General features: G+C 25.6%; 1 protein-coding gene across 2 annotated transcripts in view; it reads left to right on the forward strand.

Annotated features, from left to right (window-relative positions):
- LOC129968963 (mediator of RNA polymerase II transcription subunit 23-like) overlaps positions 1-15,670 on the forward strand; it is a 49,205-nt gene that overhangs the window by 7,828 nt on the left and 25,707 nt on the right. For both annotated transcript variants that reach the window (XM_056083342.1, XM_056083343.1), the window contains exons 2-12: positions 4,090-4,209; positions 4,644-4,768; positions 5,496-5,607; positions 6,103-6,201; positions 7,962-8,066; positions 9,116-9,185; positions 9,571-9,719; positions 10,586-10,681; positions 12,405-12,608; positions 13,958-14,044; positions 14,943-15,145. In XM_056083342.1, coding sequence (XP_055939317.1) covers positions 4,090-4,209; positions 4,644-4,768; positions 5,496-5,607; positions 6,103-6,201; positions 7,962-8,066; positions 9,116-9,185; positions 9,571-9,719; positions 10,586-10,681; positions 12,405-12,608; positions 13,958-14,044; positions 14,943-15,145 — 1,370 coding nt within the window. The remainder of the gene's footprint in view (positions 1-4,089; positions 4,210-4,643; positions 4,769-5,495; positions 5,608-6,102; positions 6,202-7,961; positions 8,067-9,115; positions 9,186-9,570; positions 9,720-10,585; positions 10,682-12,404; positions 12,609-13,957; positions 14,045-14,942; positions 15,146-15,670) is intronic.

Consider the following 15,670-nt stretch of genomic DNA (forward strand, 5'->3'; position numbering starts at 1 on the left):
GTAAACAGCAGTTACAAACACCACCACCGTACCCCGACATCAATAAAAGTGAATACCTGTGGGCCACACTCGAAAAAGTGGTCCAAAAACACAAAATTAGAAACAAAGGCCACTTAAAACAAGTGGTGCAAGAAAAAAGGGGGAAAATATCTTCACATACCACCAAAAATGAGTCGAATCGGTACCAGGACGTTTAGAGGCCATTATAGGAGCCAAAAGACATGCAATTTAATAGTGACATTTTGTTTCTATGCGTGATATGGCAAAAATTCCATTGGTGTATTCTCAATTTTTTGAGGCAAAATTCTGCGTATGTTTATTTAAAATGCTTCTGAAATTTTTCAGTTGAAAAGTTTTTCGTTGATTTTTCTTTATTTTTACTCTAAATCAAACCATTTGTTATGTGTAAAAGCAAAAACTTATTTGCACTTCCCGATAATGTGTTATTTATAATGAAAATCGGATTTATCAAGTAATAGTAAGGTGTACTCTCAATTTTTTGAGCCATTGTATATCTTAATTTGTGTAATATCTCAAGAATTTGTCAACAAAATTTTCTCAGATTCATCATGAGCAGATCTATTAATTAACAATGTTTAATTTTAAATGCATCAAACACCAAGAAAATAATTTTAAATGCATCAAACACTAAGAAAATAAACAGAATAGTTTAAAATAATCGGTCGAAAACAGGTTAAAATAAACTACTTAAAAAACGATATACTTAAAAAACTATAAGCATACACAAAAAATATATAACTCACATAAATACAATTTAATTACAAAAGCACACAACTAACCTAAAAATAACTTAAGTCCGAATCCGTTGCCAACAATCAGAACACAATGCGCATGCGTGAATTTTCACCGCCAGTTACGATAACGCAAATGCATGAATTTTTCTACGCCAGTTGGGGTAACGCTATGCAGATTAGAAATTTTTAATTTCCTTTATTCTGTTTTATTTTAATTCAAAAGTACTTCAGAATGAATTTGAAAGATCGATTCATTAATAATGTTTAATTTTAAATGCATCAAACATTAAGAAAATAAACAGAATCGTTTGAAATTATCGGCCGAAAAATGTTAACTCTAGCCTCATTACTCATTTGGCGGTGGAATGTTAGAAAAAATGAAAAGATTTTTTTGGCGGGAAAGTTAGTTTTTAATTAATAATTAAAATTCTAATTAAAAATTCAAAAAAAGGTATCCCAGGTGCACATTCCCGACCTCCAAGGTATACATGTACCAAATTTGGTAGCTGTAGGTCAAATGGCCTGGCCTGTAGAGCGCCAACACACGCACACGCATATTGAGCTTTATATAAGTATAGATAGATTAAAATTAATGGAATTATGGATAATAATAATAATGGAATAGTTTTTTCATAATGGAATTATGGAAAAACTTCCACCATATGTTAATGGGCCATTATTTGTAGACGATTTTCAAATCCATTGTTCAAGTACTCACATGCCCTTTATCGAACGACAATTGTAAGCTGCTGTCAAATCTATAACGGAATGGTCTGATAAAAATAGTTTCGTTCTTTCTACTCAAAAAACAAAATGCACTTTTTTTTTCGAGTTCGTGGCTTGCACCCTGACCCAGAAATTCAGATAAAAGGCACGGCCATTCCTGTTGTGTCGGTCGTTAAATTTTTAGGCCTCTTATTTGATTCTAAACTAACATTCCATTCTCATATTCTTCATCTAAAGAAAAAATTGCTCAGTCTTTAAATATTCTTAAAGTTTTGTCAAATACAACATGGAGTTGCAACACATCAACTCTATTAAAAATTTACAAAAGTGTGATTTTATCAAAGCTAGACTATGGTAGCGTGATTTACGACTCAGCAGCAAGGTCTATTCTGCAGCAGCTTGAAGCGGTACATCATCAGGGGCTCCGACGTATCAGGGACTTTTAGAACTTCTCCTGTTCAAAGCTTATACATAATAACTAAAGAACCAGATTTACAATTACGACGCCAGAGATTTTCTCTCAAATACTTTTTAAAAATAAATCAGAATCCATCATATCCTTTATATGACAGAATCGGGGATCCGATTTTTTGACTGTTGTACGAGAAAAAGATTTCATTTATTCCATCATTTGGTTTTAGAATCCGCCCTCTTTTAGATAGTTTTAACCTAAAGAACATTGACATTTTAACTAAAAAGATGAAGTTCCCCCTTGAACATGCAAAAGCATTCTTACTATCGATGATTTTAATAAGCTGCCAAAATCTAAAACTGCTCCATCTGCTTACATACAAATTTTTTGTGATCATATGCAATCGTTTGAAAAATATGGCACTGCTTTTACAGATGGTTCCAAAATCGGTGACCATGTTGGCTCAGTTGTAATATTTGACCACATTGTACTTTCCAGGAAGCTAAACAAACATTTTTCTGTTTTTACCACGGAGATTTTTGCCATTTACACTGCTTTAAGAGCAATAAGACTATTAACAAAGAAAAACTGGATCATATATACCCATTCAAAAAGTTCAATTGAAGCAGTTTTGAACTCATCCAGACAAAGCCATCCTTTGGTGCACAGTACAGTAAAACTATATTTTAAATTGCTGGATCGTAATTTTAATATTCTATTGCCGCAAAAGCAGTTAATTAAAATGAAGAAACCTTTGTTCCATTTCAAGACTTAAATCAAATTTTAAAGCAATGTTCGCTTCGTATATGGCAGAGTACTTGGGACTCGCATTTGTACAAAATGTAGTACTATAATTTTAGTTCGGCATATCATATGTGAATGCCCTAAATACCACTTTCTAAGAATAAAATATTTCGGCAGTGGTTATCCAAATTTGAAAGATATAATTGGCGAACCTTACCATATTAATGTATTTTAATTTTTACTTGACATCTATTTCATGCATAATATCTATTTTCTATTTTCACTTTGTTATTTCAACTTTACATCCCCTTACTGTAATAAGTATATTTTTTGTATTTTAACTTAACTCGAGTTTGGCACAGCTTGGCCATGCCCTTGCACCATAAAAAAAAAAATCAAATCAAATCAAATGGCCTTATAAAAGAGGTTAGCCTTTAGTTATTTTTTCGTTTATTTGCTTTTTTTAAGGAATGTTTATATATTTTAATATTTCCTTGCTTGGCTATATACATAATAGATAAAATAAAAAATTTAAAGAAATGCAAAATAGTAATTTGTATTTTTTAAACTACAATATGTTAAAATTGCTTTAATATGCACTGTTCAACATAGAGCAAACATGAATTGCAAAAAAAAAAAAAAGTATATGGCATAAAAAGATAATATATTTCCTATTATCAAAAAATTTCTACATGAAAAGATTTCTTTATAATGAAAATTAACTTTTATGCAATGCAAGAGAGCAATAACAAATTACTTGTTGTGATCTTATTATAACTTATTATGTGAACATAAAATAGCAAAAATAACCATTGTCATTAAATTTATAATTAAGTCAACATTCTTAAATTATCTTTCAGCTGTTTTAATATATATATATATATATATAATATATTTATTTAAATAAAGGAAAGAGTAAAATGTGTTTAGTAACAAAATATAAAAAGTTGCACTTTAAAGAAAGTTTTATTTTCTTAAAGGCAATTTGTACAGTGTTTTCTTAAATTTTTAAAATTCTAAGTGTATTTAAAAAGATTAGTAACTGTATTGTGTATCATTCCAAAATATTATAATTTATCCCCATATTCCAATATTTTGTTCATTTGAATAATAAATTTTAATACATTTATTTTAATAAAATTAAATTTTTCAATTTTGTATTTACAATAAGTATTTTTAAGTTTAACTGGATTTTTTTAAATTCTTCAGGGGGGAAAAAAAAATCTTCTGGTATATTGTTTTCTTTTTAGGCTTTGCAAAAATGTATTAAAATGTATTTAAAATTACTGTGCTAGTAGAATTCATTAAAAGGATTTAAATTTTTCTGCATAATATGCTTTCTTGAAAAGCAATTTTTATTTTGGTAAAATATTGCATAATATTGTTTTCATGAGATTCTATAATGTTATACAAATGTTACATTGATTTTACTTTCTTTTTATCCTTAAATAGTATGAAGGAGAGTTGGCCGTAGCCTTCCATGGATTTATTGTTCATTCTGCAGATGACCAGGTCAAGATATTTAAGAGATATCAGGAGAACTTAAAAAATCTTTTGACATCCCTCTCTGAGGTAAATATTTAACATTATTACATTTAATGTATAACTTTATTTCATTTTATTAGAGTATTTTATATTTTTTTAATGTGTTTAAGATGTTGCATTATATTTAATAACCGTTTCAGTTTCGTAATGAAAAGCAAGAATTGGATTTCTGTGGAATTTAAAACATTGGATATTTTAAAATTCTTGCAAATCACAAGTTGATTTTTAAATTTGCTCAATGTTTACTAATGTTGAATCTAAATTTTTTGTCTTGTAAAAACAATTTTTTGGAAATGATTTTAATTTCTTTTATTTATTAATTTTTTTATTTAATTATTTAATTTACTAAATGATAGATATTAGCATTGTCTAATCATAATTTTAAATTTTCAGTCTATTTAGTTCTTATTGCTTTCCGTTAATTGCACTTTATTAATGCATGTATCATTTTTTTTTCACAGGCTGAACTTGCTCCAACATTAGCCCATTATGTCAAATTATTAAGTATTACTAAAAATAATCAAAAAATGAAATTGCTGTTCTCTCTTCTTGATTATGGTGTGGCAAATAATATTGTTTCTGCTAGGTAAGTTTATTTATTTACTTCGTATTTTATTCAAATATTTTGATTCGTCTTTAATGAATTTGTAATAGCTGATTTTTAGTTCTTTTCCATTTTGATGTTAAAGGCTGTAATTTCTGTTTTTTTTATGTCAAAATATGTAGACTAAGTTTTTATGCATTTTAGCCACATTTAGTAAAGTAATGCAGTAATAATATTCATGACTTATTGAATAGAACAGCTGTTAAAATTTCAAAAAAATGTTTTGAGATATCATAAACAACACCAAACCCATTATCCCTTTCACAAATTTATCATTACTGTGGTATACATTACAGCATTTTTATGTAAAAAAGTAATATTGCTCCATTTACATTATATTCTCTCTCTCTTTCTCTCTCTTTTATCGCTATAACAAAAAGAGGAGGGGGGAGAAACATTTTAACCATAACTTTAAATATCTGCTTGAGCGGAACAAAGTTACTTTGAGTGCTTCTGTTATGTTTGAATAATATATATGAATAATTTATTTTTTTAGTATTTTATCTTAATTATGAAATACATCTTATGAAGAAGTTTGATAAAAGAATTTATTCTTAAATTAATTAGTTGGATGTAGTTTCTTTTTTATAGACATTTATATACTTCATTTGAAAAATAGCAAATGACAATGTTTATGACGACATGCAATGTGTATAATTTTCTCTATAAAGTATAAATTCTTGTTGTTAATAATAACAACTTTTTTTAGGCTTGTATGTGAAACTCTACTGAAATGTGAAAATCTGGTATATACAAATGAGGACTTCTGGTGCTTAAGTTTTATGTTGATTGATAAAATAATTTCTGGTATTGACTACAAAGTAAGTATCCTTCTAAAACTTGCAATTTGTAACTACTGAAATGTCTTAAGAAATTTGCTTTTGTACACTATGTCATCTTTCTATAAATTGAAATTTATTAGAAAATATTAGCTTCCTAATGTACTAAAATGTCAGTATAGAATATCCATTTTTTTAAAATTAATTTTCTATTTAAAAAATGGTATTATTTTTGTTCCACAAGATAAAAATATTTCTAAGCCATTTTTCAGATTTCATAATATTCTCTACCAAAACTTAAACACACTATTTAAAATATCTTAAGCTCTGTGCATGTTTATATCTACATTTTTATTCTGTACCCTTTTTTTAAAAAAAACAAGCAGATTCTAAATTTGGAAGTCTATGAAACAATGAAAACCTTTACTTTTTTTTTTCTCCTGATCTGTAATGATTATAATTTTTCCTGTATGTAAGGTTGCACAATTTTTCATGACATTATTTATTTTTAATATTAAACAAGCTGTATTCTTATAGGGTGTGAGAGATCTTTTAAAAACAATCCTAGACAAAGCTCAGGGGATAAAATCAGCTGTTAATGTAGCCGTGATGAGTCAACTTCGTGCAGTTCAAAAGGTAAGTTGATAGTTTTTGTAAACTTGATTAATTCATAGTTTTTTTCTTCATGATTTACCATTAATTTTTTTTAACTCTATAGATAGCAATTATTATATATGAGTCACATTTTGATTGATTTCAATAATTCAAAAGAAATTAATTTCTAATTAAAATATGAGCATGAATATTAGTCTCTTAAACTCTTTTATCAGAATGAGATAAAGGTACTAATCAATTTTACATCTTACCTTTTCTGTCCTTTGTGGGATGATATGATATGATATTACGACTTTTAGATTTCAGTTCACAGCAATGATTCACAGCTTTTAACCTTATACATGCAATGTGCTACAGTTGTTCAATAATTCTCAGGATTTCAGAGGGTTGATATTGAAAGTTTTGCAACATATACATAAATCATAAATTTTTAATAAAGCTGGAAATAAAATGGAAAACAGGGAGTGGAACAAAACAATCAATGGATTAATTGCTCTGCAGAGGATTAAATTATTATGTGCCAAAAAATATGTGTGTTACTCTAGTTTGCTTTCGATTTAGTCTTTTTTTTAATTTTTATTTGTATTTTCTCTTTGTGTATTATACATATATCTATTAATAACAGAGACAAATGTGTATGTGTGTTAATGTTCCACAGGCCAGACTGTTTGATGTACAGTTACCAAAATTGGTACATATGTACTTCAGAGAGAAGAATGTGCACCTCGGAGCACTTTAAAAAAAAATTTAGAATTTTAATAAAAAAGTTAAGTTGAATTTTGGAGTTTTCTTGCAATATCTTCTGAAAGTATTATCGCACAAATCCGATTTTACATGCCTTCAAAAAAAATTTTTTAAATTTCTTTTTAATGATACCAATTTAATAATTGTGTCATTTTTTTTCTGAATTTTTGACTTTTTTTGCTTAATTTTCAACAGTAGATTATATTTTAGACTTCTTTGAAACTCAAACCATTATCTTTTTTTCATTGACATTCTTTTCAGTGTTCATTTTTTACATTTTTATTTTATAGTATGAGACATTTGTATCATGAAATCAACAACAATTAATTTTATAAATAAAATTTGTGATCTTTGTCATATTTTAAAAGTATTTGTTGTTATATAAGTATTTCAAATTTTTCCTGCTTAATAAATTTTTTAGAAAAAATTTTATGACAGTTTTCAGCTATTTATTTTTATTAAAAGAACCATGAAAATGTTTTTTCTTGAAATTTTTAATATGTCAGATAGTAAATAGATAGGTTTTTACATATAGTAGATATATTTATGAAAATAATTATTCAATTAAAAAAATAAAGCAATACATGAAGTGGGGGGGGGGGAGGGAAAACTTTATTGTTTATAGACAAGTCAGTTGTGAATAAAAAAAAAAGTAATACTTAATATCTACTAAGCAATAAATATCTAACAGAAATAAAACCTACCAGAAATAAACAAACAAAAAACAGATGCAGTATGCTATTACTTACATCAAAATATAATTATTTCTAAGATCTATGAAAATTAGCATGATCATAACTATCTATGATCATGCTAATTTTTTTTCAAAGCATGATCATACATATGAAAACATAATTATTTCCAGATATAAAATAATGAGTTAAAAGTTCCTTGGATTTATGAATTCAAATCTCTTGCAATGCATGATTTTTTCCTAACTATTTTTCTTCCCTTTATAATTTTCTGACATTATTCAACTTTCAAATACCTCCTTCATTTTTCTTTAAAGATAAATACATTTTATTATATTATTTCAGGTTTTAGAAACAATATTTGACAGAAATGATTGCCTGCTCCCAAGCTATTTGATTTTGGATGAGCTTCAGAAAAAATTACCTGCAAGAGGATCTTATCCACATTGGGTAACTTTTATTAAGATTTATTAACTTTTTATTTGTAATTTCTATTTATTATATGATTAAATATTTTTGTATACCAAATATTTGGAATTTATTTGTCTTATTTAAAGAAAAATTGCTTTTTACGTTTGAATTAATAGAAATTTTTTTTCTCGAAACAAATAAAAAATTTCCTCGGCTGTTATAAAAAAATTTTTAAATGAAAATTTTATCAGTTTTATGTAATATATATATAATTTTTTTTTTTTTGAAATATGTTGTTTATACTTGAAAAACAAAGGGAACTGCAGTATCAAATTGTTATATTTCTTTTTCTTCTAATATTTAGATCCTATTTTAATAACAGCTATAATTACAATTATTTGAGATTATTTGAGACTGCAGAACTCTTAGGTGTTTATAGTTCTTTCAAAAAACATTTTTATGCATATGGTGTTGTTTAACATAAAGCCAATGATTTATAATTTTCAAATATTTTTATGGACACTACATTTGTAAGCTTTATTATAAGGAATGAGGATTTATTTATTTTTACTTTGAACATTTACATTGAACATTTTTAAAAAGTGCTAAAAATTAAGCATTCTATTCATTACTTGAGGAGTCAAATTTTTGACTTGCTTTTCTCATTGATGGTTATTCTGAAATTTTATTTATATTGAAATTGCATTTGTTTTTAAACTTTTTTAATTTTTACTTGATTTATTCCAAATTTGTAAAGGTGGAATTTTGATATTCAGTTTTCATTTAGTTTTTGATATTTTGAAATTTTATGCAATTATTTCAATGCAGTATTTAAAAATTTTATTATCAGTTGATTTAAAATTTAATTAAATTTATCAATTTATACAAGTAATGCTATTTGATATTAAATATGAAAAATAATGTAATTTTTAGATTCCATGATTATTATATTAATGAATTATAAATGAAAAGTCTAAAAATTAAATTAAATGAAGAAAATTACTTTTTAGTACATCAATAAAAGTATGTTTTAAAAACTAATCTTTATTAATGTATTGGAAATTGAAGTATAACTTCTTTTCTTCTAGAAATTTTCCAAACTGATATCTGCATTCATTGATAGTTTTAGACCAACTGCTCAAATGGTTTCAGTTTCAGGTAAGCTTGCCATGTATTAATATTCTTTTTGATTAAATAATGATTCAAATATTTTAATAGCCGTAGTAAACATTTAGAAGCATTTTCATGCTTTAAGAAGCTTCCTAATCCAAAATAGGCACCTTTTTGTATTAAATCCATTTGCATAAAAAGAATGAAGGATCTAGCTAATGGCATAAATTTTATAACATTTTTAAAACTAAAATCTTTTAGTGTTTAGTTTCAGATTTATCTAAGTATTTAATAATACTCATGGGGCATATGAATTTGATATATGTTTATCTATGAATTTCCACTATAATTTCTTTATACTTTCATAGACAAAAGTCATTCTGCAAATAATTTGTGTTAGAAAAATTTTAATAATTTCTTACTATTCTTTCAGTTTTTATGGAGATCAAAGGGGATGAGACTGCATATGGACGATCAAAACTTTTACCTGTAGTTGGTCATTCAGCAACTTTGGGCAATGTTTGGAAATTAGATCCTGTAACTGCTAAAGCACCTTTGAGAGGTCTTTTACCATATAATAAGGTAGATTGCATTAATCGAAATATCGTGTATTGAAAGTAAATATTCTTTGAATATTTCTTTGTTATTTTGTTAGTTCATTTTTTTACATGTGAACCACTCTTAAGATAAATAATTTACATTTTGACATTAAGTGTTCTTCAGTAAATTTAGATATTTTGCAGTCTTAAACATTGTACATTTTGAGGCCTCTTTTTTTCATAAGATGATCTATTTGGTTTAAGATTTCAGCACATTTTTAATCTGTTAATAATGTAATATTAGTTTTATTTGATTAACTTTTTGAATGCATTCTTATTTTTGTTTATTTATTATGGCTGTAACCTGCTTGGTACCCATGTTTGTACACATTACTATTAAAGCATATGTTCAATTTTATAAATGTTGAAATAACTGAATAGCATAATAAAATATATAGGAACATGTTCATTTATACTTGGTAAAATATTATTATTATTTTATCATTCATAAAATTTGTATTTTTTACAAACTTATTTATTTAGTTAATTGAAAACTGATCTGCTTGTTAACTTCTTGTCTTTTTAACTGATCTGTTGTTGGGTCCCTCTCAGCCTGGTAGCCCAAGACAGTTGCTTAGTTGGAAATTTGCCACTGGTGTTCTCTTGATTAATTTTTATTTATTTCACTTAAAAGTTATTAAAATTTTCAGTAAGGCTGCTTAATGTTTACTAATCAGAGTTTGTTATTTAAAAAATGCTCATTTTAATTTTGTAATTTAGAGAATTCCACTTTACTATTTGTAGTTTTCTATATAATTTTATATGCATTACATATTATTCCACTTCTTTTTTATACATTTATTTTTATTAAAATGTTCTTCTGATTAAAATAAATCAATTTATGTACAGGAATTGTTAGAACCACAGACATCACTTTTGAGGTATGTTTTAGAACAACCTTATTCAAGGGAGATGGTATGTAGCATGTTAGGAGTAAGTAAGCAGGTGAGATTTTTTTTCTTTTAAATTCAAATTATGTCTTGTTTTAGATTCCATATTTCTTCAAATTGCTTATTATTGTTGTTAAAATACTTTGTTTAAAAATAACTTAATTTTGCTCTAAAAAAACTGTTCAATTCAATATCAATAATGACTTTTAAGATGCAGAATATTGGGTCATTATTAGAAGTAAAATTTATAAAAATAATGAACTACATTTAAAAAAAAAAGAAAATTAAAACTACACCAGTATTATTAAATTTTGGATGAAAAGCATGTATGTCAAATTTATGTAATTGTAGCTGCCCTCTGGAACTGGCTGGTTCAATCTTTGTATTAATAGTGTTATTTTTGCCAATTAATTTTAAATTTCCAATTTATTGAGTATTTTATAAGTAATTACTTTGAGAGACAATGAAACTAATTGGGAAAAAGCTAAATAATTATTACTGTGTACAAAAAATAATTTAATATTTAAAACTAAATTTTAATGCGTAGATAGAATCAAAATATACTAAATATTTTGCATCTACTGAAATTTCTTAGTAAAGCTTTTACTTAAAACTATTAAGGTATTTGACAGTTTGATTCTCTAAAAATAGGAAATTTAATCAAAAAAGGTCTGTTTTTTTTTTGTATTTTAGTGATTTATAATTTAATTTTAAATGAAAAAAATAATACATCATTTAGCTAATTATAACACATATATAAATAGCACAATCTATAGAAAAAATTATCTTTCAGTAGGTGTGTAAAATGAATGCAATACTGTAACTGAAAATTAATGAAAAAAAAACAGGCCTTTAAAAATGTTTTTCAGTGCAAAAATAATTGAATCTGAAAATTTCAAATAATAATGAACTTGGAAAAAAAAAGCTTTACAAACTGTTAAATAAACTGAATTTTCAACAACATGTTATTATTACGAAATTAGGTATGTTACAAATTATATTTAAAAATTATTTTTGTTTAAAGATCAGAAAATTGTTGTCAAACTTTCATAGTACTAAAATAGGCTTTAAAAATATAATCTGTTTTTATTTCAGCGTACAAAATTGAGGCTAACTTAAATCATATTTTTTTTAAAAAGAAAAGCATGTGACATATATATTAAATAAAAATAATAGAATTGATTTAATTTTTGTTACAGTAATGAAAAATTTTCTTGCATATCTTTCAAATATTTAAAAAAAAAATTTAAAATGAATAAAAAAATTGCACAAAAATTGAGCTGATATCCTTTGATTTTAAAATGGTGTAAAAATAAGGAAGGTGTGCTGGAATTTATGGAAAAAAGACATTATTTTGCTTAATTCTTAGTTAAAATTCTAATGGAAATTTCAAAAAATAATAAATATGAGATGCATATTTATATCCTCTAATATGTAGATATGTAACATGTGGTAGTTCTAATACTTTACCCTGCAGAGTGGTGATATATATAATATACAGTTATTTGCTTTCATTATTTAGAGTTTTAGTATTAGAGAGTTTATATATATATATATATATATATATTCTAAAGCTTTTAAAAATTGTTTTAATGCCATTTTTCATTTCACGTAAAAGGAACTATCAAATTTATTCTAGTTATTAAGTAATCTAAAATGCTATCTCATTTTCTTCAGCAGAGAATGATTACACTACTAAATATTAATTAAGAATGTAAACTCTCATTTATGTAATAATATTTAGCAGTTTTTATTAACTTTATTTAATCATTCTTCAGCAAAAACAAAGATGTCCTGTTTTAGAAGAACAGCTAGTTGAACTGATAGTATCTGCCATGGAAAAATCTGAAAATGAACTTGATTCAATGGAAGATGGTGGACCTACACAGTTGTTATGGCAACATTTGTCTAGCCAACTCATATATTTTGTTCTTTTCCAATATGCAAGCTTTCCTCATATTATCATGATCCTGCACAATAAAGTAAGCTGCAATTCCTGGTATATTTTGATTTGGTAATTTTATGCAATTGCATATTAAATTATAGTTTATATAGTAAAATATTATTGCCAAAATTTTCACTGAAGGGAATAGTATGCTGATTTTTTTTTTTTTTTAATAATATAATGCTGTAAAGTAAAATAGTTTCTATTTTTCTCCCCCCCCCTCCCCCCTTTTTTTTCCCTTTTTGTATCTAAAGATTTGGCATGGAGGTAGTAAAGTGTTTGAGGATAATTATCATGAAATATTATACATAACATCTAGAAATAAGGCATTATTTTATGTGTTTTTTAGCATTTTGTATGACATTTTGAATATTGACAATTACTGTAAATAATGGCTGTAGCCATCTAGTTTTCTATAAGTAAGGGGAAAAAAGTACAAGAATTAAAAATAGGTAGCATTCCATTAATGTTGAAAATATTTATAGTTTCTTTTGTTATATTTATAATTCAATTAATCATTTGCAAAGAAATATTAGAAATGATAAAGACTAATGTTCATTTATGCGAGTATGTTTGTACTCTACAGGCTAGACGATTTGAATAAGAATTTACAAACTTGGCGTGTATATTCTTTGGAAGGTAGAAATATGCAAATCAGAGCAATTTGAAAAAAAAAAAAAAGAGTTTAAATTAAAAAATTATTTAAAATTAAGCATGCATTAGCTGTAGTATCTAGTATATTTTCGAACTGAAAAAATTTGATGTATAATGAAATTTTAAATTTAATATGTCTGATAAAATTTTTTAATGGGAATATTTCAAAATAAATGCTCTTAGATTTATTTTAAATTAAAGATCCAATTTTTCAAAAAGGAAATTATTAATTTAAGTCTAAAAAAATCAAATGAAATTTGAAAAAAAATTTATTTGTCTTGTATGGTCTTATTTCATTTTGATCTTAAAAAGCAGCAATATGTGTGTGTTGTGTGTGTGATGTTATTTCTTAATTTAATTTAAATCTTAATTGAAACACAAGCTTGATAAAATTGCCGAGTCCATCATTCCCTGCTCAATTTGCATTGTAAAGAGATGTCATTTTATCATCAGTTCACTTCTGCCCTGTACAAATTATGCCTCCTAGATGAAATAAATTGAATTTATATTTCAAAAGTTTATTCCTTTTTGCCACACATCTGCAAAAATTTTTACACACACACACACACACACACATAAATAAGCAAAAGAAATTAGTGCTATTCTATCTATATATTTTGAATTTAAATTGCTGATTGAGATCAATATTTTCAATTTGGATAGAAAAAAAATGTAAACTTGTTTTTAAATATTTTTTTTATTTTGTAATTGAAAATTATGTTTTAATTTCAGCTTGTTGGTCGTAATCTGAGAAAAGGTCGGGATCACCTTATGTGGGTTTTACTACAGTTTATATCTGGAAGCATACAAAAAAATCTTGTATGTAAATTTCTTCTATTTTTTTTATATTCTTGCATATAATCTATAACAAAATGTATAGATGAAATATGCATGCTATAAAGTTTGTTGTATGTATATTTTCCTCAAATTTAAACAGAAAGTTTTGATAACTTTTTTTCTTTTTAATGGTATTTGAAGTAATTGTAACATATTAATTTTTTTGTACTAAATTTGAGTAGTATAATTTTCATTTCATTATAAAACTTTATTCTTATTAAAAGACAAAACCTTTATATTAATTTATATTTGTGATAGATAACAGATGCATTCCTATCAGTTTTTTTAAGAATTTATTTTATAGATAAAAAATGTTAATAATTCATTATGAAAGAATTCTTAGAAATAAGAGATTAAATCTATGTAAACGAAATTGTTTTAAGGATTTATATGAGTAATATCAATAAATGTAGAAAAAAAAATGTTTTTTAATTTCTCCTTATTAATTGTTTGTGGATCATCTTACTGTCAGTTCTGATTACAAAAAAATAATTATTATTCAGTCGTTTTATCCTTAAAAACTAAAACTTATTCTTATTTTCCCAGTCTTTCTCATGCAACAATCAAAATGCTTTGAGTATAATGAATTGAATTCATAAATCTTTGATTAAATATTCTATTTAATTTTTGGTTTCGAACTTTGTGAATCAAGTTTTCAATATAATTTTAATCCATTCTTCCTATTCATGTCAAATTAATATAAAATTATTATAGCAATTTTAATAAAGATTCTAAGAATTTTTTTCCTTCTTCTAATTTAATAATTTTGGTCTTTGGCTATATGGAAAATTATTTAATTGCTTCAAATTTTTTCTAATGCATTAAGAAATAAAATTAAGGAAGATGATGGTCTAAATGAAGAATTTCTTTCATTTCATAGCTGAATGATTTTTTGCCTGTGATGAAGTTATATGATTTACTGTATCCAGAAAAAGAGCCATTACCTTTCCCTGATATAACAAAAGCCAGTAGTACTCATGCTCTAGCCATTACATCCATTTGGATACATCTCATGAAAAAGGCCCAAGTAGAAAAAGTTAATTTACAGAGGAGACTACCTGTTGCTCTCTCTACTCATTTAGAGTAAGTAGGGTAGAGTAGCTGTTATCAAATATTGTATGTGTGTGAAGAAAAGGAGAAGTCTCAAATTATTTTCTGTAATTATTTTATTTGGACATGTTTTATAATCCAAGTGATAATTCTAATTTGGCTTTGTAAAAGACATCAATTAATTATGACAACTCAGTATACTTTACTATATTAAACCTCTGACTGCATAATTTTTAAAAATCACTTTTTAGATGTAATGTTTCCAGATAAGTTCAAATGTTTTACAAACAAATTGAATTGATAATGCATGTTACTTGATCATAATAATATGATATAGTAAAAATCTGCAATCATAACAATAAACATTCTAAACTGTAAAAAACACGGGATGCATTAGAAAATCGGCCGATTGCCAACCTACTGAAATTGCAAGATAAGCAGCTGGAAGGTTAAAAATCTTTATATTGCTACAAATTTTTAATTTTATTTTCCTATACAATAAATTTGCTATTAGAGAAAATAATTTCCTGATATAGTAATGGCTGCTGAAGGGATGCC

The sequence above is a fragment of the Argiope bruennichi genome, chromosome 5, assembly GCF_947563725.1.
Source record: "Argiope bruennichi chromosome 5, qqArgBrue1.1, whole genome shotgun sequence".
Taxonomy (NCBI): Eukaryota; Metazoa; Arthropoda; class Arachnida; order Araneae; family Araneidae; genus Argiope; species Argiope bruennichi.